General features: G+C 44.2%; 1 protein-coding gene across 21 annotated transcripts in view; it reads left to right on the forward strand.

Moving 5' to 3' along the window:
• The window catches only part of LOC137518061 (microtubule-associated protein 2-like), a 261,526-nt gene that overhangs the window by 193,500 nt on the left and 41,386 nt on the right, over positions 1 to 26,640 (forward strand). For all 21 annotated transcript variants that reach the window (XM_068235275.1, XM_068235281.1, XM_068235285.1 and 18 more), the window contains 4 exons: positions 9,451 to 9,551; positions 9,793 to 10,011; positions 20,444 to 20,624; positions 26,409 to 26,471. In XM_068235275.1, the coding sequence (XP_068091376.1) occupies positions 9,451 to 9,551; positions 9,793 to 10,011; positions 20,444 to 20,624; positions 26,409 to 26,471 (564 nt within the window). The remainder of the gene's footprint in view (positions 1 to 9,450; positions 9,552 to 9,792; positions 10,012 to 20,443; positions 20,625 to 26,408; positions 26,472 to 26,640) is intronic.

Here is a 26,640-nt window from a genome sequence, read left to right on the forward strand (position 1 = left end):
GTTTGCCCATATTGCCACAGTTCAGATGAGTTTTCCGCTTAACAAAAAGTGCAATTTTCTGCACAGACCTGATGATGGAGGAAACTGACAGTGAAATCGCACATCATTGGCTGGTTTTCCTCATTTGTAGAACTTTTTTCACATACTGATTTATCGTGTGTGTGTGTGTGTGTCCATCATTCCAAGGAGAGCCCAAACCAAAGCAATGTGTTATTAATATTGCTAGGAGTGTTAAATTGTCCTTCAGGTTTTTATTTCTTCCCGTGTCCCTGCTCCTTTTACTTCCTGTTCTGTTAAAGGAAAAATGGGGGTGGTGGCAATAAAAATCCTCACTGATTTCGTTAAGGCCTAATACAATTAGTTACTATCACCCAGGATGATCATTGCTTGTTCCCAAAGGCCGTATAGATTAGGAGCAATTGCTTTACAAACTCTCCTCAGTAGTTGAGAATGCTGTGCTCTGTACTATGGGGAAGGGAGATGATTAGCAGGTGGTGCTGGACAATCGTGGTCAGTCAGGCGTTTAGTGATCTGGCACTCCAAATTGCTAAATGACATGGAGGATGACAAAAGAATCTCACCTGAAACCATTACACGGAGGAAATTTTTTCCATGTATTTAGGAAAGGGTTCTTTACAGTAAGAGTTGTTAACCACAGGAAGTAGTTATGACATTCTCTACCTGCATTTAAAAGAGGTTTAGATGTTTTTCTTGCATTGAAGTACATCTGTGGCTATAATTACTAGTTAATTACCAGCAACGTTGATCCAGGGATTTTATCTGTGACCTGGAGTTGGGAAGGAATTTTATCCCCTTAAAAGGGACTCCGAGATCAAATACAAAAATTATACATTCCTGGGGCTTCCTCCAGCCCCCATACGCACAGATCGCTGCCCGCAGCTACGAGAACCGGGTCCCGTCACGGACGTCATCGGACCCAGCCTACGCAGGAGAAATGCGCCCTCTACGTATCTCTCCAGTGGCTGCTGGAGAGATGCGCAAACGGCGCACTTCTCTTATGCTAGACTGGCTCTGACTGAAGGCAGTGACGGGACCCGGTTCCCGTAACTACAGGCAGTGGAGGATGCGGCATGGGAGCGATCCGAGCGGATGGGGCTGGAGGAAGCCCCAGGTATGTATAATTTTTGTATTTATTTGATCTCTGGTACACTTTAAAGGTTAATTGGCCCAAGCCTTGTAAGGGTTGTCTTGTCTTCCCTTGGATTAACTGGGATATGTTTGGGTGCAGGAGAGAGACCTACCAATTACTGAATCTGAGGGAGCCTAAGCGATTTGAGTCCTATGGGAGAAAAGCGCTATAGAAATGTTATTGTATTGTACCTAATGCTTACACTTTTTTTTTTTTTTTTTTTTTTTTTTTTTCCAACCAATAATTATATTGCTTTCTGTGTCCCCACTAGAGAAATATAGCGGCTGAAGGTGTAGGTAGTGACCTCAAAACCCAGAAAACCGAAAAATCGGACTACTCTTGTCAATGCAGATGGCGGGCACCTAAAGTTAATTCTGCACACTTCAGTTCCACATAAACCTTGATATAATACTGTAACGAGAATTTTAAGGGCTGGGACCCACTACAAATCGTGAATCGCAAACATTTGTGACAAACATTTTGGAATTATTTCACCAGTCCTTTGAAGGAATACAGGTGAAATCCCATTCCTACAAAGGCAATCGCTTTGCAGTGAATTCACCACCATTTACTTTAACCTATAGCTTAATGGTAATCATACCATGCACAATTTTGGGGGCGGAGCTACCAGGGGCGGGGTGATGTAGCGGCGGGCGCATGAACAGCGGCGGGGATAAGTAAATACTCACCAGGTCCTGCACCTTGTACTGGCTTCATTCCTCTTCCTGTTCTTGCATCACATTTCCCTGAATCAGCGGCCCCTGGGCGCTATTACAAGAAGATGATGCAAGAACAGGAAGTAGAATAAAGCCAGTACAGCGTGCAGGACCTGGTAAGGGAGTATATTGCCATATCCCCGCTGCTGTGCTCTGGAGATGCACTCCAGCGATGTGGCCCTGAAGTTGAGAGATTTGCAGTCTTTGGGACGGCTTTGAGGGAGAAAGCAGTGCAGGTAACTAACTTTGGCGTCAATTCACCAGAGAGGATTTACTAAGAGAAAAAAGGTAGGTAGTTTATCTTATGAGGTATTTTAACACTCTGGAGTCAATTCACCAGTGTGAGAGGACAGAGAGAAAAATGTTCGATAGCAGGGGATAATAGAGAGATATGCATGAGGAAAGTGTGAGAAAGCAGAGAGTTAGGTAATCGCTATTAATGATTTACATGTGATACTTTTCCTCTCTGTAAGCTTGAAAGTGAAGCATTGTGGGTAGGAGGCGGAGTTTTACCACTACCTGACCAGAGTATTCCCGCCTTTTACTGCCGGATCATATCATATAAATCATATCACGAGTGAGTCTGAACTGCTTCACCACATCTGTCTCAGTAAAATTATCAAGAACTGTTCTCTCACGAAAAATACGAGGGGCGATTAAACAGACCCTCCTCCTGCGCCTTCGTCTCCTCATAATAGAAGCAAGCTCTAAGGCCTAGTGCACACCAGAGCGGTTCGGCTGCGTTTTGCGATCCGCTTGCGGCTGCGGATACGCTTGGGTAATGTATTTCAATGGGCTGGTGCACACCAGAGCGGGAGGCGTTTTGCAGAAACGCATACTCCCGGGCTGCTGCAGATTTTGAAATGCGGGGGAGTTTCTACCTCAATGTTAAGTATAGGAAAAACGCAAACCACTCTGAAAAACGGCACTTCAGAGCGGTTTGCCAGGCGGTTTTTGTTACAGTAGCTGTTTAGTAACAGCTTTACTGTAACAATACATGAAATCTACTACACCAAAAACGCTTCACAAAACCGCAAAATGCTAGCTGAAACGCTACAGAAAAATAAGAAAAAGCGTTTCAAAATCTGCTAGCATTTTGCGGATCTGCTAGCGGTTTTTGGTGTGCACCAGGCCTAACAGAGTAAGCTCAAAAGGCTCCATCTTCCACAGCAGCAGCTGCTGTGTGAAAACCACGATATCTCCAGGTTCATTCAGGGGATAAAGAGATGAAAAAATAACGAATGGCCACACCCCTTTTCTTCCCTGGTGAATTGTGATTTGGAGAAAAACTAACTACTAACTATCACTTATTTATCTCATACTTATCTCACATTTATCTCTTGCATTTCTCTCTGTCGATATTTTCATTGATCTAAGTCCCCGTAGCAATGATCGGCGCCTTTTATGAGTAGCTGCACGATCATTCTAATAAGTTTCCCATCCTCAGTACACTTCTTGTAAGCATACATATTTCGCTTACAGGACGTATAAAAAAAAAGACTGAGGCCATCTTGTGGCCAAATAATAAAACTACATCGAAAAGCATTTTTTTTTATGCAAAGACCTGTTTTTACATTTTAAATTAACCCCTTACCTCCCACACTCCCCAATAGTTACCAACATGTATTTTTTTTGTAAGAAAAAATAAAATAAAAAAAATGTAGTTATAAAAAATACATAAATAGTTTTCTTAGGGACTGAAATGTTTTAATATGTATGTCAAGAGGGTATAATACTGTTACTTTATGAATAATGGGCTTTTTATTAGTGATGGACGCAAAACTGAAAAAAAAATGCATCTTTATTTCCTAATAAAATTTTGGCGCCAGACATTGTGATAGGGACATCATTTAAATGGTGTAATAACCGGTACAAATTGGAAAATTACGTGGATTTTAATTATGGTAGCATGCATTATTTAAAAATTATAATGGCCGAAAACTGAAAAATTCTTTTCTTTTTCTTTTTCCATTAAAAAACATTTAGAATAAAATCTTGGCATAATGTACCACCCAAAGTAAGCCTAATTAGTGATGATAAAAAACACATTTAACACATTTCATTCTGATAAGTAGAGCTAAAGTTATTGGCAAATGAATGGAAGGAGAGCTGAAAGGTGAAAATTGCTCGGATGCTGAAGGGGTAAAACCCCTCAGTTGTGAATTAACTAGCTAATCCTATAAATTTAAGGGCTTTCATTATCCAGGTCCAGTCCACCCAATCGAAAGCCTTTTCGGCATAAAATGGCTTGGGTTAAATTATTTGCTTGTTGGAATCATTCCAAACCCCCCCCCCCCCCTCCTTTTTTCTTTTCTACAACCTGTGGAGGCAGCAAAATTGTAGAAATAGTTAAAAGAATAGCACTCAGTTAGGACTGAAGAGATTATTTTATTCCTTGAGGGACTCCTCTCTCTCTCGGTAGTGATGTGTACATGATAGACAAATCCCCCATCCGTGAATGTTCTGTGAGACTAAAGGTGACCACTAATGATCCAATCTTTTTCATCCAATCTTACCAAATCGTTGTAGTAGAAGAGTAGACTGAATGAATATATTGAATGGATACTAGAGGCAGTCCCTTATATTACATAGAAATGGCAAGATTGGATGAAAAAGATTGGATCATTAGTGGCCACCTTCAGGCTGATGACGTGGGATTTTAATAAATCACTGTACTGAACTGTGTAGGCAGAAAGATCATGAATGAGCAATGATTCCCCGCACCCATCCAGCAACTCGTTCTTTCAAAGGAAAATGTAGGCTAATGTTCAGTACAAAGAACAAGATGAATATGAGAAAAGTTGTGAACTGTAGCCAGCACAGGACAAACAAACCCATTGTAAGGTGCCAACTACCATTCTGCAGTAACAGCAGCCAGTGTTGTCCAGCTTTTCCAGACACGCCAACTGGTACCATTAAACTGGCTTACAAATAAAGTCCATTGCCAGAAAACGTTTTTTTTCTCGGTTTTGTCCAGCAGGAGTGAGGAACAATCTTGATAAAGCGAAGGTCTGAGTTCAGGTCTGCTTTATCAGGGTCTAGTTTACTGGTTGTGGGACAATTTAGCAGGGTGGAGGTTTCATAAACTGAGTCGGATGATTTTTGTACCGTCTGCACAGCCCTGCAATTTAGCACCCAAAGATTCTGATTTTGAACAAAAGACTCAGGAACTTTAGTGAAAATGATACAATGAATACAATTGCTTGTTTACACAATTCATTTATAGATTGTCAGTGTTTGTTGTAAAATCTATCACCCACGATTTACATTGGGAAATTTATCACTGGTGACATCTTTAGTCCTGCCAGATGAATCCTATGCACAGAGGGAGATACTAGTTGCTTGACTGTTGGAAACACCTGCTATTTCCCTCATTGCAACAAGGTTCACAGACCGCAAACTGTCAGGACAATGACATCATACAGATGTCCCTGATGATCTAGAGGCGGCTATAGCGAGAGCCAGAGGCACGTCATTATGCACAGGGCATGCCTCTGTGGTCTCTTAACCACTCCAGCCCTCAGTCGTTTTCACTTTATGCATCCAAACAATGTTCACCTCCCATTCATTAGCCTATAACTTTATCACTACTTATCACAATAAACTGATCTATATCTTGTTTTTTCCGCCACCAATTAGGCTTTCTTTGGGGGGTACATTTTGCTAAGAGCCACTTTACTGTAAATGCATTTTAACAGGAAGAATAAGAAAAAAATGAATATTCATTATTTCTCAGTTTTCGGCCATTATACCGTAGTTTTAAAATAATACATGCCTCCATAATTTAAAACCCACGTATTGTATTTGCCCATTTGTCCCGGGTTATTACACCGTTAAAATATTGTCGCCATACATTGTGATAGGGACATCATTTAATTTGGAAATAAAAGTGCATTTTTTTCTGTTTTGCATCATCACTATTTACAAGCTTATAATTAAAAAAAAAAAAAAGAAATATTTCATCTTTACATTATTTAAAGTTTAGACTTTGTTAAATATTTACGTGTTTGTTTTTTGTTTTTTTTTATTGTATTTTTTTTTAAACATTTTATTTGGGTATTTTTGGGAGGATGGGATGTAAATAGTAATTTTTTTAAATGTAAATATGTGTAGGGGGACGCAAGAGGCAGAAAAAGCGAGCCTTCCGAGAGAAGCGGTCTCTTTTTCTGCAGGGGAGAGGAATCCATCATCGGGCACCATGTCTCGATTGATTCCTGGGCTAACGATCCGCAGCCAGGAGCGCAGGCGCCAGATCGGCCACGGGAGCGCACATGGCCTCCTGGACGTAGCTTCTACGTCCAGGAGGCTTAAATGGTTGAGGAACTCCAGTAAAAATGAAGTGCTTCATTTTTATAATTATGTATAAATGATTTAGTCAGGGTTTGCCCATTGTAAAATCTTTTAAATCCCTGATTTACATTCTGACATTTATTACATGGTGATATTTTTAATGTTGGCAGGTAATGTAGCTGCTATATGCTTTTTTGGCAGTTGGAAACAGCTGTAAACGGCGATTTCCCACAATGCAGCAAGGTTCACAAACTGCCAGGAATACCACGGTCCTCAGTTTCTTGTGGGAGTGGTTTCACCACATATACACGACAACCTATATACGATGTTAGGAATGGGTGTCATGAAGCGGAAGCTGGAGGATTGATTTTTTGGCAAGTTTTGGGAGGGGAGTGCTTAGAACTGGCAGATGAGCCCTGATTCATTGATTCACTGAGTACAGTGGTGGCTGGATGGTGTAATGGTTAACGGCTCTGCCTCTGACATGGGAGACCAGGGTTTGAATCTCGGCTCTGCCTGTTCAGTAAGCCAGCACCTATTCAGTAGGAGACCTTTGGCAAGTCTCCCTAACACTGCTACTGCCTATAGAGCGCGCCCTAGTGGCTGCTGCTCTGGCGCTTTGAGTCCACCAGGAGAAAAGCGCAATATAAATGTTTGTTTGTCTTGTCTACAAGCTCCTCCTCTGTCTGGTAGGTAGAAAGCAATACTAAGTTTTGCATAGATCACCCATAATAAATGAAGTGGGAGGGGGCCCTGGAGTGGATGGATTGGTTTGTTATTAATGACGACTTTGCTCTTCTGTAAGGACTCCGTAAAAGTTTCTCCACTTCTTCTTCTTGTTGCTGACATTTTACTGACCTGATCTGTGAGGAGGAAACGATTGCCTGTGACAGGCCGGACTCTCATTGTGCTCACTGCTCCATACAGCGCGGCGGTACATTACTTCTTGTCTGCCAGAGCAGTGGATGCGCTCAGCCAGTTTCCAGACTAACACTGAACTTTGTATCCTCCCTCCATTACTGCCCCAGAGCCAGTCTGCTTCTGCTTTATCCCGGTGATGATCACACACTTTCTCGTGGGGATCGGCATTTTTGTGGTGAAAAATTAGAACCCATCAAGTGTGTGTATTGCAGTCTTTCTTGTTGGAAATCTTCCCCATCATGGTGTCATTGCTGGAAAGAGTGCAATTTGCCACCTTAATTCAGAAGGTACTTACGATAATTCAGATTTAAGTGTGTAACTGTGGCTTCCCACAATGCATCACTACTGAATATGCAAATGATCTCTTTATGCCCCTGAAGCCTGGTTTTGTAGTTTTTCTTTCTTTTAAAGATGACCTTGTAGACAGACGAGGTGTCTTGTTGCTATGCTCTTTATCTATCGCTATAGTTACCTAGATGAGTCGGAGTGAACTGTGAGAGGGTGTCATCCTGTCTTTCCGTGTGAGCAGGACCCCCTAACACAATCTACCTGCTCCATTTGCTGCTTCAGGTTTCTTTGTTGTCAGCACTGCAGCTGATCAGTCTTCTTTCCTTGTCCCTGCTCAGTGTTTAAAAAAAAAAAAAAAACCCTTCCCACACCTTTGCCCATGTTGGTCATAGAAAAGTGTTAAAAATGGTGAATGAAAAATGTTGGATGGCATGCAGAAATATTCATGGTTTTTATAAATTAACTGGGGAGGGTGTGCAAAAGGGTGAAATACTTTAGTTTACTCTGAGGGGGGTGGGATTCTGCAGCTATAATGCTGGCAACAGGGTTTCCCTTGGCAGCAGCAGGAGGAGGAGCTAGAGGTTACTAGGGAATGGCTCTGCGCTGGGGAAACAACTTCCCGTTATTCAGACTGCCCCATATTTTGTGCAGAGATGTCTGGGATATGGAATGACTGCATCAAATATGAGAATGATGTGATCCCCTATTTGCCTTTACTAACCATGGAAAATCTGGGAGGGGGAAATGAACTGTTGCATTAACATTATAGTAAAAAAGCCTAAAGTAAAGAAATTAGTAGGTTTACCCATTATGCGGTTGTTGGGAACCAGCTACTTTCTGCACTTTCACCATTTCACTGCATTTTGTTTCTGCATGTGTCCACATTGTTTGGAATGTAAGCTGAGTGATGGAAATGTTCTGTCTCCTAATGTTTTCCTAGAATTGCAGAATGTGAGATTTACAGTCTATTGCTTAAAGGACAACTGAAATGAGTGATCTGGAGGCTGCCATATTTTTTCCCTTTTTAAACAATACCAGTTGCCTGGCAGCCTTGCTGATCTATTTGGCTGCAATAGTGTTTGAATCACACACCTGAAACCAGTATGCAGCTAATCTTGTTAGATCTGACAATGTCAAACACCTGATCTGCTGCATGCTTGTTCAGGGTCTATGGCTAAAGGTATTAGAGGCAGAGGAAGTAATGGCAGCCTCCATACTCTTCACACTTCAGTGGCCCTTTGAGGTCATGTACATGTGGTATACCATCTTTGTATTATGCACCCATGCCCCTCTTACTTTTCACAGAGCACAGAAAAGGGGGCTATGTAAATAATAAATTGCAGTCTGGATATACTATATTCATAATGTTCTAATAAACTTGCTATAAGTGCTATTAGTGCTGCCTCCTTGGCTGCAGTGCTGCCTCCCCGGCTGTCGGGTATATCCAATAAATACAGGGCTGTGGAGTTGGTACAAAAATGATCAGACTCCTCAGTTTATCAAACCACCGACTCCAACTCTAACTCCAGGTACCAAAAATTCTCTGAATGCTGGACTCAGACTCCGTGGACTAATACTTACCAGGGCAATGGATTTGGTACAAAAATCATCCGACTTCCGACTCCTCAGTTAATAAAGCCACCAACTCCAGGTACCCAAAATTGCTTTGACTCCGACTCCACAGCCCTGAATAAATATGACTCAGATTTGCAGGAGTACAGTTGCGCAAATACAGCTCTTTTGTATTCTGGTCAGCATGCAGTTTCTGATTTTTACCAGCAGGCGTTGCAAATAAATTTGCAGTTTAAGCGTATTAGGGAACACCTGGGACTTAGGTCACTGGATAGAAAATACACTGGTGTAGGATTCAGGATGTGATCCGCTCACTGTATAAGGTGGTTTTGAAGAAGTAAAGACCATGTGTCTATTGGCACCAATGAAAAGAGACAGAACAGCCTCCACTGCATAAACTCTACAGTGGTCCTGCCCTGATCTCGGTTACATGTCCGTGTTTGTTAGGTCATTTTAGATTACTTCACCCGAGGTGTCGTAATTGCTGCTAATCTCTGATTCTTGTTCCTGCAGGGAAAACCGATGTGGCCGAACCAGTGGTTACAGGAACAGGAAGTGATATTACAGCTCCACCCACCAAGGACCTGCCAGCCAGTCCTGAGAAGAAAGCCAAGGTGAGCGATCATTGGTCAGGTTTAGATGTGGAGGAGCCACTCAGTGTGCTACTCTTTAAGGTTCTGTACATGTCCTAAGGTGGTCTTCAATACTTTTTCTTCAGAAGCTGCCCTTTATCCTACCTAGTCTTATGGTTAGTCCGTTATTTGTTTATCAATGTTCTTTTACAAAAGCTTTGCAGATATTTCACAAGTTGGGTCAGTAAAGCAGACCTCTGATGATACATTTTTGTTTCTATAGGCTACAGCCGCAACCCCATCTAAGGCTACACCGGCTACCCCTAAAGGCAAGACACCTGTTGCTCCCAGCCCCAGGAAGCCACTCTCTGCTACTCCCTCCCAGGCCAAAAAGCCAAGCACCCCCTCAGCTGCGCCACCGGCAGGCTCCACCCCTAAGCGCCCTCCAGTGAGCGCAGCGAAAGCCGCAACACCTAAAGAGGCAAAGGATGCAAAACCCAAGGTAAGTGATTAAGGCACTAAGACATGGATTCTCTAATACTCCACTTCTCAGATGTTATCTGTTTAGTAATGCGCCTTTATACGGATGAATAGACAGCCATGAGGTATATTATTTAGTATTTATAGGAAAAGCCAGTTGAAGGCCCGCTTCCTGTGCAGTAGTGTTGTAGTGCGTGTCTTCAGACCTTGTAATAGCAATCACACTGTAAACCTGAGAACTTTAAAGTAAATTTAAAGTGTGTGTGGGGAATAGATGCTTACCTATGGAGAGGGAAAGATCTGGGTCCTATAGAGCCTCCCCGCTCCTCTCCTCTCACGGTCCCCTCGTTCCACAACACAGGCGCTAAGTGATTTTCTGGCATTTTCCAGCGTTTATGAGCGCTTTCCAAGCAATTTTTCAATGTATAGAAATAGTTTTTTTCAGTGATTAGCTAATACTTAACATTCGAACACCAATTGCTCAGAATCGCTCGGAAAATGCTGCATGCTACGCGTTTGCGTTTCAGCAAAACGCTAAACGCTTAGATGAGAACAGAACCATAGACAATACATTAAACAAGCGCTTTTTGAAACTCTAGCGCTTTTGAGCGATGCTAAAAGCGCTAGTAAAGTGCACAAGTGTGAAAGAGCCCAAAGGCTCTATTGGACCCAGAGCCTTCTCTCTTCTTAGGTGGTAAGTATCTGTTTTGTTTCTGTTTCTTTCCAATTTACATTGGCAGGTTTTCCTGCCTTTAAGTTTTTTCTGGTGCGGTTTTGTTTTTTTTCCCCATTCGTTTGTTATGGGTTTTTAATGAATATTCATATGTCAATTGAATAAAACATGACATTTTCCCCCTTTTAAAAAAAATAAATCTAAAACTCATGTGGATCGCATGCTATTCCCCATAGAGAATTATTGTATGATGCATTCAGAAAGAATGAACTTGCTGAGCGGTTTTTCCCACACCTAAACACGAATAAAAAAACCTCACATCTTTAGGGCTGGTTCAGACGGACGTCTGCGTGGCGTCGCGTTTGGGGGCGTTGCGGCGGCTGTGCGGTCAGGCTTTCAGTAGCCTTCGCGTTGCGTTCCGATGCGGTCGCGGTTCTCTTCCCCTAGGGGAACATTAGCCGTCGCGGTTGGCCGCCCCCTGGAAGCTACATGTCGCTTCCGGGGGCAGCTCGAACACTAACCAAAATCGGGACCCGAACGCCGCGTTCGTGTAAACGCGTGCAAAAGCTCAGTGTAAACGCTCCCATACCGCAACGTTCCGAACGCTTGCGGTAAACGCTCCGCAAGCGTCCGGCTAAACCAGCTCTTAAGTTTTTTTTTTTTGTTTGTTTTTTTTGTGCGGCCCATACAGTAATATTATGTGCCCTTCTGCATGTGTTTGCCGCGCTGTGTGAAAACGCATGTGATTCTAATAAGTGTGATCCCTACCGTAGTAAAAAATTGACCTAAACAATTGTATCTCTCCTAGTTTTAAAAATGACTTAGATATCTCATGGTTTTATGTTGTTTTTTTTTGTTTGTTTTTTTTTAGATTTGTTTCTTTTCTCAGCTTAATGACAGTCTATCCCGTGTCTGAAAGAGCTAAAATATATGAATTATTAATCTTTTTATCTGTCCCCTGCTCTCAGAAGCCCAGTTTTCCACCAGGAAAGTATTATAGCTGTAATTCCTTATCAGTAAAAGGGACGCTATAGTCCAATCAGTTGCATAGCTGAATATTCACTCATTCAGGCAGAGAAAGCAGAAAAGGAGCACAGCATACAGTAAAACCTTGGATTGAGAGTGGGTCCCATCATCACAACTGAGCCGACGGCTCTTCTCCCTCTGACACTGCAGGATTGTACTTAAAGGGGCACTATGGCGAAAAAAATAAAAATTTTAAATATGTGCAAACCTATACAAATAAGTACGTTTTTTTTCCTGAGTAAAATGAGCCATAAATTACTTATGTTGCCGTCAGTAGGTAGTAGAAATCTGACAGAAGAGACAGCTTTTGGAGTAGTCCCTCTCTTTATGGGGGGGGGGGGGGGGGGGAGAGAGAGTCTCAGGGATTTATTTATTTTCAAAAGCACTTAGTGAATGGCAGTTGCTCTGCTCTATCAAACTACCGCAAAACTGTGGCGAGCAGGGAAGCTGGCCAGCATCATTGTTTAAATGCTTTTTAGGGAATATCTCTGTAAAGAATAAGCCTTGCTGAGAATCCCCTATGAAGGATTGGACTAGTCCAAAACCTGCCGCTTCTGCCAGATTTCTACTACCTACTGTGAGTGACAGCAACATAGGAGAAAAGTAATTTATGGCTCATTTTACTCTGGAAAAAACATACTGCTTATTAGTGCCAGTTTAATATTGAGTGTAGAGACTGTGCAAAGTCGCATTCCCATGAAATCCTCAAAAGTAATGGTCATTGGATAAGTTCCTTGTTAGGGCGAGCCAACAGATCGCAATGATTTTGTTATAGTGAAAGTCTTGTTTACTTCTTTATTTTATACAGTGCAGTCCTTTGTATTAAATATTTTACTACAACTTGTTTTTGGATTGTAGAATGAATCACTCGAATTTACATTAACCACTTAACGACCAGCTAACGCTGATAGGCGGCGGCTGGTCGTTTGTGGTTTTACATGGAAACTGCCACTGGTTCGAGCGGCCGTTCCATGTCAGTTCACGGAGGGTGTCTCCGTGAACAGCCTGCGAGCCTCCAATCGCGGCTCGCAGGCTAATTGTAAACGCGCGGTGAAGAAATCCCCGCTGTTTACATCAATACGGCGCTACTGCACCATAAAGGAGATTGACGATCCTCGGCCTCTGATTGGCCAGGGATCACCGCCGTGTGATAGGCTGAAGCCTATCAGAGGCGGCGCAGGACGCATCGCCATCCTGTGCCGCCCATGAAGCGAAGGGGAGGGATTGGGAGAGGGAGGAATATCCACCCCCCCCCCCCCCCCGCTCGGCCACACGGAGCGGCGGCGATCATTACCCCCCAGCAGGTCATCCCCCTAGTGGGGAAAAAAGGGAGGGGGGGGGGCGGGAAGTCTGGTCGCCCTGCCTTATTCCCGATCTGTGCTGTGGGAGAGCCCACGCAGCACAGATCCTGCAAAACACCCCTGGTCCTTAAGTGGTTAATTCTTAGAAAATTTGTCATGAAGTTGATTTAAAATAACCATAGTACATTGCTTCCCAAGAGTCTGTGCTGCCCTCGCTTTCCCCAAGCTCCCCCCAGGTCCTCTGCAAAGTGTTAGCGCAGCGGAATGCACTCACCTATCCGGCTGTCGCGCTACTACCTGCGTCCTTCTGTCATCTCCTAGGGCACGGCATCAGGAGAAAACTGAAGCACACAGGAGTCATTGCACCAGACACCGGGCATAAGTCAGAGACTTGTGCTTTAAGCAGGGGAACAATGTGCTCATCTTTTGCTGTGAAATGCCCTGTGCCGGATCTTTTGGGGGGAACACCTGTACACACTAGATTATTGGCCAGTCTAGTGTGCGCATGTATCTAGTGTGTGCATGAGGCACTGGTATAGTTGATGAGGAGAGCGCATTCTTTCGCAGGTGGAAACAGGTGCGTTTTAGTATGTATGCCTTTGATTTGCTCCAAAAAGGGAGCAGAAGAAAGGGGCAGAAAGGTGAAGCACACTTTTACAAAGTTATGGTGATAAAATTCCAGGGTGTCGAAAAAAGTATCAGTATGACAGAAAGCAGTCATCCTGTTTGTGTTACTAAAAATGCATGGTTAGTACAGGGTACCAGGGGACTATAAAACTAAGCAATGTAATGTAGGTGTTCCAGAGTATTGTCATGTGACTTAGGTTACAATCACAGAAGCTTGGAGCTGCAAGCAGAGTGGGCATTCCCCAGCTAAGGAGCAGTTCACTGCTGAGCACTCCGCTACCCCATCCATTCACTGCTGCACACTCACAGGGGTGCAGCTAAGGTTTTGGATGCCCCAAGCAGTCCATAAGTTGAGGCTCCTATCCATGAAAGAAGCGTCTGGAGAAAAATGGATAGCCATACCTCAAAACAAAGCAGCGCGCATAGCGACGGGGGAGTGGGTAGAGAGAAGTTTCCACTTGCCTGCCTCGATCCTGAACACCGCTTTCTTCCTATCCCGGCGCACGTCATGACATGCGGTTACATCATCACAGGGGGATCTGTTACCATAGCGACAGACGCCAGGACAGGAAGAAGATAGAAGCTGTGTCCAGGATCGAGGCAGGTAAGTGGAAACTTCTCTCTGACCGCTCCCCTGCCACTATGTCCAGCCTCCTGGCACCTGCACGCCCGCCGCCAGCAGCAGAGCGAGGCCCCCTGCAGTGTGAGGCCCCCAGGGGGGGGGGGGCGCGCGTGGCTCGCGTGTATGCTGGCGGCGCATGTATGCTGGCACACTGCACATTTGGCCGCTCTACCCACCTCCTCCCTCTGCTGCTGAGATATAACTTTGTGGCTAGAACTTTAACTATAGTATATTCCCCATATGACACGCTCTTCTAGCTAAAGTGCTGGCCACAAAGTGTTCTCTTTGCAGGAGGAGGAGATGGACTGAATAAGTTGACTGCCTCATGTAGCTTTCTGTCCAGTAAAATTGCATGGTCTTCGACATGCCGTGCATAAATCAAGTTCACATTTACTATTCTATCTGTAAAAAAAAAAAAAAAAAAACCTTTCACAAGGTTTTAAGTAAGCTGTGGTGTAATTGGCTCCGGCTCCGCTCTGCGGTTAGCACATCTATTCCATGCCAGAAACGACTTCTCTCCTTCGCAGTGGTCCTGGCGAATCAGAACGCAGCTGTGTTGCCGGCTCAGCATGCTGCTTCTGAATGGGGCCATCTGGTGTGATTAATTAAAATCACAATCGTATTTCTCACTTCGTGAGCTGAGAGCGCCAATTAATTCCTCCTCGTTCTACTGACATCAGCAGCGTTCTGGCCGAGCAGCGCTGGATCAATACAGGCTGTGGGATTCCTCTGCCCACTTTACCACAAGAGCCATTAAATCTTCCATTCAGTAGCTTTTCTTCCCAGCAGGACGGCAGCGTGTGGGTGGACACAGGCCATATGCCGGAGGAGATTAACACAGGAAGTACTTTTATTATAATGCATTTATGTATAGCTATGGTTCGGGGGCAGAACACTAAGCAGGCACAGCACTTAGGCCCCCTTCCCCACAGTTGCGTTTTCAGATGCAATTTTCGGTAACGCATACTTGCCAACCAATTCCCGCACGCGAATTGCAACTTCCACTGATTATAATGAATGGAAATCACAACTCACAACTGCATCAGGAAGAATCGCAAGTGCCATGCGTTGCTACGGCACTGCCTCTTCTTTTGCTTGCAAGTTGGGAAGGGACCAGACTGTTCCTCAGCGGGGCTTTTTTTATTTTATTTTTTTGGCCGCTTAATGGTATCTCACTCCTGAAGGCATGCGCTGGAAGATGGAGTGGACAGGGTGAGAGGGGTCAGAGGCAATCTTGGTTGCTCTTTCTGCACCTGCTAGCATAAAGATCCTTCAGGGAAGGTAAGCTACAGCCAATGAATCTTTCAAATGATTGGATGTTTCGCTGCAGTCTCACCTTTTCTCATACAGAGCATGAGCCAAACCAGGCAGTCAAAGTTGTCATGATGGATTTGACGATCACAGTATTAGTTTGTGGTAGGGCAAAATTATCACCTGCCGTAGGTGGTACATTCTCTGTTGCTCTTTCTTGCTTACAGTATTTTTTAGCCCATTTTAAATTGTTGGAGATTCTGGATCCATGGATCATGGATGTGTATAGAATCTGTCTGTCTGTGTGTGTGTGTGTGTGTGTGTGTGTGTGTGTGTGTGTGTGTGTGTGTGTGTGTGTGTGTGTGTGTGTGTGTGTGTGTGTGTGCGCGTGCGTGCGTGCGTGCGTGCGTGCGTGCGTGCGTGCGTGCGTGCGTGCGTGCGTGCGTGCGTGCGTGCGTGCGTGCGTGCGTGCGTGCGTGCGTGCGTCACGCGAAAACGGCTTGACCGATTTGAACGAAACTTGGTATGCAGATACCTTACTACCTGGGATGATATGTTCTGGGGGTCTCGCGGCCCCCCTGCACACCTGGGCGGAGCTACAAACAGCAAATCAGATTCCACCCATTCAAGTCAATGGAAAAAATGTAAAAGGCTGCCATTCTCACAGTAATCGAGCCACAGTCCCCACACTTTGCACAGTTGGTCACTTGGTGACCGAGGTTACAAATCCAGGAAAAGTGGGCGGAGCATAAAACAGCCAATCAAATTTCAGCCGTTCATTTTAAATGGGAAAATGTAAACTGCAGCCATTCTTAGACTGTTAATCGCAGGGTTCTCAAACTTGCCACAGTTGGTCACTGGGTGAATGAGATTAAGATTCAAGAAAGTGGGTGGAGCCTACAACAGCCAATCAAAATTCACCTATTGATTTTCAAGGGAAATATTTAAACTGCTGCTATTCTTACACTTTTAATGGCAGAGGCTTCAAACTTGCTACAGTCGGTCATTGGGTGACTGGGGTCAAAGTTCACTAAAGGGGCGGGGCCACATACAGCCAATCAGATTTCCTTAGTGGATAAACTGCTTCCATTCACACATTTTTGATGCCTAGAACCTGACAGCTCACAAACTTGGTCATTTAGTGACTGTGTGTCAAGGTTACAAAAAGTGGGCGGAGCCAAAACAACTTTTACTGGGAAAATATAAACGGCAGCCATTCTTACACCGTTAATGGCAGGGTTCTCAAACTTTGCACAGTTGGTCATTGGGTCACAGATTAAGATTTTGGAAGGTGGGTGGAGCCTACAACAGCCAATAAAAATTCCCCTTTTGATTTTCAAAGGGAATATTTCATCTGCTACCATTCTCTTATACTGGTAAAAGCAGATGCCTCAAACCTGGTACAGTTGGTCACTGGGTGACTAGGGTCCAAATTCAGGAAGGGGGCGGAGCCACAAACAGCCAGATTTGTTTATTTTTCAATGGGAATATACAAAGTATTGATACCAAGGATCCCAAAGCTGATAAACTTGATAATTGAGTGACTGTATGTCAAGGTTAGAAAAAGTGGGCGGTGCCAACAACTTCATTTTTTACATTGCAGGGTTCCCAAACTTTACACAATTGGCCACTTGGTGACTGGGATGAATATTTAGAAATGTGGGTAGAGCCTACAACAGCCAATCAAAATGTACCTATTAATTTTCAAGGGGAATATTCACATTGCTACCATTCTTACACTGTTAGTGGCAGAGGCCTCAAACCTGATACAGTCAGTCATTGGGTGACTGTGGCTCCACCCCTTTAGTGAATTTGGATCCCAAACAGCCAATCAGATTTGTTAGATTGATTTCAGCCATTCTGTTATCGCCAGGGTTCTCAAACATGACACAGTTGGCCACTGGGTGACTGTGACTAATATTCAGAAAAGTGGGTGGAGCCTACAGCAGCCAATCAAAATTCACCTTTTGAATTTCAAGGGGAATATTTACTTTGCTGCCATTCATGCACTCTTAATGGCAGAGGCCTAACATCTGCTACAGTCAGTCACTGGAAGACTGAAATTTAAATTCTGAAGGGAGCGGGCCAAAAACAGCCAATCAGATTTGTTTAATTTCAATGGTAAAATGCAACTTATTGATGCCAAAGACCCCAAAGCTCATAAACTTGGTCATTAAAGAGAATCAGAGATGAAGCACCCTCTTGTATTTTACCTTATAAATCAGTGGGAACATGACAGTAAACACCTAATCTGCCCTTTGTTTCATTGTTCTCTGTGTAATCTGACTGTAATCACCTCTGATAAGAACCCCCGACTGAGAAGTCAGGCTGCTCCGTCTAGCTTTGCTACAGAAAGATTATAGCTAAGTCTGTCTTCTGTGGTGTTATTTCAAGCCCAAGCCTGCCCCCTTGTGGCTTTGCTATAATGACTCAGCAATAATCATTCCCAGCAAAGCCAGATTTAATTGCTCAGTCTGGGATTCTTGTGACTGCTGTTAACAGACACTTTTAGCAGTGAGGGTGAAACAGAGAGCATGGTAAGTGTTTTCTCTAATGTTCTTACTGATATACATGGTAAAATACACAAGGGTGCTTCGTCTCTGGTTCCCTTTAACCTCCCTGGCGGTAAGCCCGTGCTGAGCACGGGCTATGCCGCGCAGGGGGATTTCTCAGGCCCTGCTGGGCCGATTTGTACACTTTTTGTTTTGCAACACGCAGCTAGCACTTTGCTAGCTGCGTGTGCAGTCTGATCGCCGCCGCTCCGCACCGATTAGGTGCCTCCGCTCGCCGAGCCGCCCCCCCCCCCCCCCCCCAGACCCCGTGCGCTGCCTGGCCAATCAGTGCCAGGCAGCGCTAAGGGGTAGGCCGGGACTCCCAATGACGTCACGACGTCGGTGACGTCATGCCGCCCGTCGCCATGGCGACGGGGGAAGCCCTCCAGGAGATCCCGTTCTTTGAACGGGATCTCCTGATCTCCGATCGCCGGCGGCGATCGGAGGGGCTGGGGGGATGCCGCTGAGCTGCGGCTATCATGTAGCGAGACTTTGTCTCGCTACATGAAAAGAAAAAAAAAAAATTTAAAAAAAAGTTTGCTGCCCCCTGGCGGATTTTTTGCAAACCGCCAGGAGGGTTAAGTGACTGTATGTCAAAATTAGAAATAGTGGGCAGAGCCAAAACAACTAACTTTTTACATGGGGAAATGTAAACTGCAGCTTTTCTTACACTGTTAATTGCAGGGTTCTCAAACTTCACACAGTTGGTCACTGGGTGACTAGGATTAATATTTGGAAAAGTAGGTGGAGCCTACAAGAGCCAATCAAAATTCACCTATTGATTTTCAAGGGGAATATTGAAACTGCAGCCATTCTCACACTGTTAATAGCAGAGGCCTCAAACCTGCTACAGTCGGTCGTTAAGTGTTTGGGGTTCAAATGCAGTAAAGGGGCGGAGCCAAAAACAGCCAGATTTCTTTGCTGGATAAACTGCTTTCATTAGCACAATTTTGATGCCAGGAACCCAAAAGCTCACAAACTTGGTCATTGAGTAGTGACTGTGTGTCAAGGTTACAAAAAGTGGGTGGAGTTAAAAACAGATTTTTCTGGGAAATTGTAAACTGCAGCTCTTCTTCACTGTTAATGGCAGGGTTCTCAAACTTAGCATAGCTGGTTACTGGGTGACTGGGATTAATAATCAGAAAAGTGGGTGGAGCCTAAAAATGCCAATCAAAAATCACATGTCGCTTTTCAAGGAGAATATTAAAATTGCTGCCATTCTTGCACTGTTAATGGCACAAGCCTCAAACCTGGTACAGTTGGTCATTGGGTCACTGAGGTTCAAATTCAGAAAAGGGGACAGAGCCACAAACAGTTAATCAGATTTGTTTCATTTCATGGGAAAATACAAATTATTGATGCCAAGGACCCCAAAACTCACAAACTTGGGCATTGAGTAGTGACTTTGTGTCAAGGTTACAAAAAGTGGGCGGAGCCAAAAACACATTTCACTGGGAAAGTGTAAACTGCAGCCCTTCTTACACTATTTATTTCAGGGTTCCCAATCTTTGCCCAGATGGTCACTGAGTGACTGAGATATTCAGGGAAGTGGGTGGAGCCTATAATAGCCAATCAAAATTCACCTGTTGATTTTCAAGTGGAATATTTAAATTGCTGCCATTTTTGCATTAATAGCAGATGCCTCAAACCTGCTACAGTTGGTCATTGGGTGACTGGGGTTCAAATGCTGGAGAGGGGTGGAGCCACAAGCAGCCTATAAATGTTTAATTTCTATGGGAATATACAAATGATTGATGCCAAGAACTCCAAAGCTCACAAACTTGGTCATTGAATGTTTGTGTGTTAGGGTTAGAAAGTGGGCGGAGCCAACACCAGTCAAATACATACCCGGGCAACGCCGGGTCATCAGTGGGTGGAGACAAATACAAATTTCACTGGGAAAATGTACACTGCAGCCATTCTGTTAATGGCAGGGTTTTTAAACTTTGCACAGTTGGTCACTGGGTGACTGGGATTAATATTCAGAAAAGTGGGTGGAGCCTACAAAAGTAAATCAAACTTCACCTGTTGCTTTTCAAGGGGAATATTTAATTGCTACCATTCTTGAACTGTTAATGGCACAGGCCTCAAACCTGGTACAGTTGGTTATTGGGTGACTGGGGTTCAAATTCAGAAAAGGGGGTGGAGCCACACACACTCACTCAGATTTGTTTCATTTCAATGCAGATTATTGATACCAAAGACCGCAAAGCTCACAAACTTGGTCAGTGAGTAATTGTGTGTTAGGGTTAGAAAAAATAGGCGGAGCCAATACCAGCCAAATACATACCCGGGCAACGCCGGGCAATTAGCTAGTAAAATTATAAACGTGGCTAAAGTAAATGGAAATATCTTGTATTGAATGCCACACATTTTAACGAACACTTAATGGTCCTTTGCAGGTTGCGGATGCCAAGAGTCCTCTGAAGACTCCAGAGAGGAAGAGCGCAACCCCTCTGGCCACCACTCCTCGCCCTGCTGTGAAGGCAAGCCCTGCCGCTCCAAAGTCCAGCACCGCAGCAGCTGGAAATGCCACTGCCGGGTCTGCACCAAAAACCAGCCTCACCCCCAAACGGCCATCAGGTAGTTCCTTCCTCTTATTCCATACGCTGATAAGATCAGTAGTTGTATTGTAAGCTAGTGAGCTTGTATTAGATGTCTCCTATTGAATTGGCCATGGCCCGAAAACTTTCCTGGACTGAAGATGCTTGGCCAACTAAAGATCTACATAAAGCAAGTCTAAGAAGCTAGACAGCCCCAACCTAGCGGAGCAGTGATGTTTAACCCATTTTGAACAAAAGTAGGCTTTCCTTCTCAATGAGATCATATGAAGCCTGGCTGTTCCGTAATTTTTTGTTGTGATGGCTTTTTGGACTTATTAAATCTTTGCTATGGTAATGGTGAAGGCTGCCATTGCCAGCATTTTGTTAACACCTCTGATGGGGCTGTAATGCTGATCTACTGTATTTTGACGCCATGGAAACATAAAATTTACCTTCCATCCATTTGTACTCCTGACACCACACTCCTTCCCACCCCTTCCATGTTCACTCACGTCTCTTTGTGGACCGTGTAGCTCTTCCTCACTCCAGAGCTACTGTGGCTGACTGGCCTCTTCCAAAACTCACTTTATAAACCTAAACCGTGTCTGCTAATCCTCGCATATACCTCTTGTAGGGATGAAGTGGGTGCTTGGCTTGGACTGAAACAAAAATAAACTTGTGATATTTGTATGTGTATTACAGCTAAGAATTAGAACATTAGTAGCAAAGAAACCAGTATCCTATTGTTTTCCAATACAGGAAAAGTTACAAAAAAAACCTTCAGTTTCTCTGAGCTATTTCACTCATTTGTGTCGAATACAATCCTGTTTTCTGAAGCACTTAAAGGGACCCTGAGCAGTAATTTAAATCAAAACGTTCACTTATCTGGGGCTTCCTCCAGCCCACCATAGGCTGCGAAGTCCTCCAGGGTCCTCCTGGCTCTTCTGCGGGTCCCACTAGCGGCTCTGTTGCCAGCGACACTCGGGCCGGGTGTCGGGCCGACACTTCCTGGATTTAAATGCTTGGCGCCTGCTTCGCATCGTCAAGGCAGCTGGCGTGACAGTACTACGCTTGCGTGGTCCAGTTAGAAAACTGCACATGCGCAGTACTCACACGGCCGCCGTGATGACGCGTAGCGGCTGGCATGACGCGAAGCGGGCGCCAAGCATTCAAATCCAGGAAGTGTCGGCCCGACACCCGGCTGTTGCTGGCAACAGAGCCGCTAGCGCAGCCTTTCTCAACCTTTTTACCTTGGAGGAACCCTGCAAATAACTTTTGGATCTCAAGGAACCCCTGCAAACAATTTTTTGGTCTCGAGAAACACCTACATTTATTTTTCATGAGGCATGGTCTTTAAAAGTGGGTGAGGCTGTTAATTTAACTAACTCCTATTACACTGCCACTCATTATACTGTCTCCTGACCCCTCAATTTAGTGCTTCTTACTTCCTCCTTCCCCCCCCCCCCCCCCCCCCACGATGGGGGAAAATGCCAAGGAACCCCTGCAGAGTCCTCAAGGAATCCTGGTTGAGAAAGCCTGCGCTAGCGGGACCCGCAGAAGAGCCCGGGGACCTCGTGGGCTGGAGGAGGCCCCAGGTAAGTGAGTTTTGTTTTTTTATTTAAAGCTCAGGGTCCCTTTAAGCAGCCAATAAACAGTGAGAGACCGCTTTTGATGAGGTTTTACTGCAGGGAAGTTCAAGGGGTCATTATTTCTACTTTGTTTTATAGCTTTAAAGTGGACCTGAAGTCAGAATGTCGTCTCTGCTCTAAAAGATACGCAACAGCATAAGAACCTTTAAACAAAAACATTTTTGTTGCAGCTGATAAAAATCCTAAAATAAATCTACAGTACTTACTGGTTCATGGAAGCAGACATGTTACCCTGTTCTTTCAAATGAGCTTATCTGTCATGTGACAGAGGGGAGAGATCAAATTACAACTTCTGATTAGTCGCAAATGAGGGGGAATTAGACAGGCTAAACTCTCTAAATACATACAGGGTGCATTTCTTTGTTTTCCTTCTGTGTTGTGCAAGAGGTGTGGGTTCTAAACTGCAAATGTGACAGAATGATGCAATGTTATATAAAGAATTATATATTCTAAGCGTTAAAATGAGACTTTTCTTTGCTGACAATGTTCTATGAATTCTCCATACTACACATACACACCGTTGCCACCCGCTCTCGTCGCTCCATTGCTGATGCATTCATCTGTCTGACAGCTCCATCCATCAGTCAGGAGGCAGTTTTATTGGCTCCTGACCCTGTGATCACTGTGAGCCAATCACGGTGATCACTAACAAAATCTTAAAAAGAGAATAGTTCTGGCCTCTGAGCCACAGCGTCCCCAAAGAGTTGATCGAGCCATTGCACTGTAAGAAGCCAATATTTGGCTCACCAGTACTGTAAGGACTGACAACGTTGTTGGTTTCAGTCCTGTCACTTGGCATGCTGGCCTTTATGTACACCCTAAAATCCACATGCCACATGGCTGCATCATAGCCACGTCTGTTACTACCCTCTTTCCCTGAAAATAAGACCTACCCTGAAAATAAGCCCTTGCTGGAATTTTGAGCATGCTTGAAATATGAGCCCTACACCGAAAATAAGCCCTATTATGATAGAGAAAGTCCGCTCCACCTTTGATACCTGGTGCAAGGTGCTGGATACTAAACAGCAGGACAGGAACACAAGGAAGATGTCCGCACTCTCGCTGGTATAGTCCAAGGGTCTTTATTTTAATCCAAATCGCAAATACAGACATTGGCTGTATTTGCGATTTGGATTAAAATAAAGACCCTTAGACTATACCAGCGAGAGTGCGGACATCTTCCTTGTGAAAATAAGCCCTAGCGGAAGTTAGAGGAGGAAGAGGCAGCCAGTAAGTGGGGACACAGCGGTGTAGTGTCAATCGAGCACTGATCATGTCATCCCAGCACACAGCAAGGTTATCAGCTGTGCGCAGGGAAGACAGGGCAGGTGCCTGATCAGTACAGTAGCATTACTTTCAAATCCATGAACATTACAGTACAAAGGAACAGGAAATGTTCTGCTGAGAGACACTTTGTAATAGAAATATAAGACATGCCCTGAAAATAAGCCCTAGCACATCTTTTAGAGCAAAAATTAATATGACACTCTTATTTTCGGGGAAAGACTGTATTGGTAGTTGGTGACTTTAATGACCATCTACCCCCTCCAGTGGGGGCGATGGAAAAAGGTGATGCCTTCTGGGAGGAACTGTGGCAGATTGGATCATTTTTATGATGCAGAGACCCTTCTCATCAAGACTAATGCTGCATACACACTTGAGATAAAAGTCTTTGGAAAAGGCAAGATCACAGACCAATTTTACCCCCTTCCATGTAGTATGAGAGCCATACTCTACAGAGTCTATTCTATGGAGCTGCACTCCCCATAAGATAAAATCTTTGCAAGATGCTGCACCCATTCAAAATATAATTATCTGCAAAAGATCTCTTCCTGCAATAGATCCATTCCTGCAAAATGCATGTATAGTCTATGAGATCTGCAGATCCTCATACATACCTTGTTTAACAGACTTCATCTGCATATCTGGCAATCATCTGCAGATCTGAAAATCCATCCTGGTGGATCTGATCTGCAGATAATTGCCTGTTAAACAAGGTGTGTATGAGGATCTGCAGATCTCATAGACTATGAATGCATTTTGCAGGAATGGATCTATTGCAGGAAGAGATCTTTTGCAGATGATCTTTTGAGTGTGTACGGGCATCTTTGTGTGCAGCATCTTGCAAAGATTTTATCTGATGGGGAGTTCAGCTCCATAGAATAGACTGTGTAGCGTATACCTCTCATACTACATGGAATGGGGTAAAATTGGTCTGTGATCTTGCCTTTTCCAAAGACTTTTATCTCAAGTGTGTATGCAGCATAAGGGATACAGAGTACTCTCGAGTTGTGTTGTCTTAAGTTCCATATGGATTTTGTGAGGGGGAGGGGGATTAGTTTTTAGTTTGTGTTAGAGCAAGGGAAAAGACAAGAATTTTTCTTTAACACTTTAGCAGCCAATTTGGAGCTTTGCAAGTGCTCCAGCTTAATTTTATTTGGCACTTCTTTTTTTTTTTTTTTCATTTGTTGTTACAGTTCCTCGCTTTTAATTAATACTACTGTAATATGTATTTACGGCTACTTGTCACTAGGGGCAGTGTTAAGCAGCATGTTTCTCAAACCGGTCCTCGTGACTCCCCAACAGTGCATGTTTTGCAGGCTACCTCACCTATGCACAGGTGGGGTAATTCGTGTCTCCTCTACATGGAAACCAACTAGCTGAGACACTAACTACCCCACCAGTGCATAGGTGCCTGCAAAACATGCACTGTTGGGGAGTCACAGGGACCATTTTAAAAAACACTGCAATAACAGATTACCTCAGCTTTCAGCTCCTATATTTTCTGCTAGTAGAGAGAGATCAAAGCATTCCAGGAATTTACAGCTTGATGAGTTCTGCCGACTGAAATCAAAAGCAGTGCACTTAACAAGATACAAGATAACGGTTTTGAAGCTTCTAGTGGGTTAATAGACATGAGCTGTATTACTGAATACATTCAGTACAATATCACGTTTTTTTTTTAACATGTTGCAGAACAGGCAGGCAAATTTAAATTTTGGGTAGCCCTGCAATGGCGGCCTCCACACAAGAGTCGGATCCCTCCAATGAATCATTTCCTTGCAGTCAGAGAATGTAGGAAATGCCAGTCAGTCTATAAACAGCCTTCCCATGTAACAAGTCTTCATTATAATGTGCCTGCCTGGTACATAACAGCTGTCCTCTCCCCAGAGCAGCCGCTGAAGCACAGCCGTCTCTCCTGCCTTCATTATCACAGCACAGCATTGTAAAGATAAATTATAGCTTTTAGAAAGGCTCCTGCGAGGAGCGGAACTATATGGCAAATAACCCCACATAATGGCTCCCAGGGCAGCAATTCACGTCTCCTTACAGCTTGATTTGTTTAACGGTATCCACGTTACAACACGGTGCTTGTGACATACAGCAAACGCGGTGTGTTCTGCAATGGCGCTCCCGTTGGACACCCTCCAGTGAGAGGCCTCCAGAATTCTTAATAAAAAGTACAAGGAAGAAGATGCTTTTAGAAATCATTGATAAAAGCAGTTCATTGAATTAAGAAACTATGAAAGTACACCTGAACTAGGAGGGATATGGAGGTGGCCATATTGGTTTCCTTTAAAAGAAAATATGTAATAACAAAACCTGGGGGGGGGGGTTAATTTCCTCGGGTGGGGGAGGCCCTAGATCCTAATGAGGCTTCCCCTGTCGTCCTCCATCCCTCTGTTCCAGTGTTGGAAGCCCCACGAACACCGGTAAGGTAAATATTTACCTACCGCATCCGGTGCAGTAGCAGCTTTCTGATCAGGCTGAAATGGCTGAGCCCGATCGGGTCCACTTTACTGTGCAGGCGACTTGCACCTGTGCAGTAGAGCGGATCCAGTCAGGCTTCGCTATTTCCACCTGAGCCCGATTGGAAAGCAGATACTGCACTGGAGCTGGTGTAGGTAAATATTGCAGACGCTACTGCACCACAGCCGGTCCCGGAGAAGCCAGCACTGAAAGAGGGACAGAGCACGACGGGAAGCATTAGGATCCAGAGACTTCCATCTCCCAAGGTCTTTTGTCACAGATTACATTTAAAACAGAGGTGGACAAACTACGGCCCTTTCAAGGTTTTTAAGCGGCTGAAACTGTAATATTTTTCACAAATGAAGAAAGTTTGCCACATAAGTCAACAAGTCAATTTTCAATGACAAATTTATCTCTTCTTTCAGCGGTTAAGACAGATGTTAAGCCGACAGAAACAAAGAAGCCCACCGCATCAAAACCACCATCCGGTAAGTAAATGATTAATACTGTCTTGTAGCCCTAAGCAGCGTTAGACTGATTTTACTGTACTCATTTCAGTGTTAGCAGCATTGGCAAACTGACAGTGTCAGAGCTCACATGTGACGAGACAAACATACATATAGTTTGAGTCCAACTAAGAAATTGCCTGTGTTCACT

The sequence above is a fragment of the Hyperolius riggenbachi genome, chromosome 5, assembly GCF_040937935.1.
Source record: "Hyperolius riggenbachi isolate aHypRig1 chromosome 5, aHypRig1.pri, whole genome shotgun sequence".
In the NCBI taxonomy this organism is placed as follows: domain Eukaryota; kingdom Metazoa; phylum Chordata; class Amphibia; order Anura; family Hyperoliidae; genus Hyperolius; species Hyperolius riggenbachi.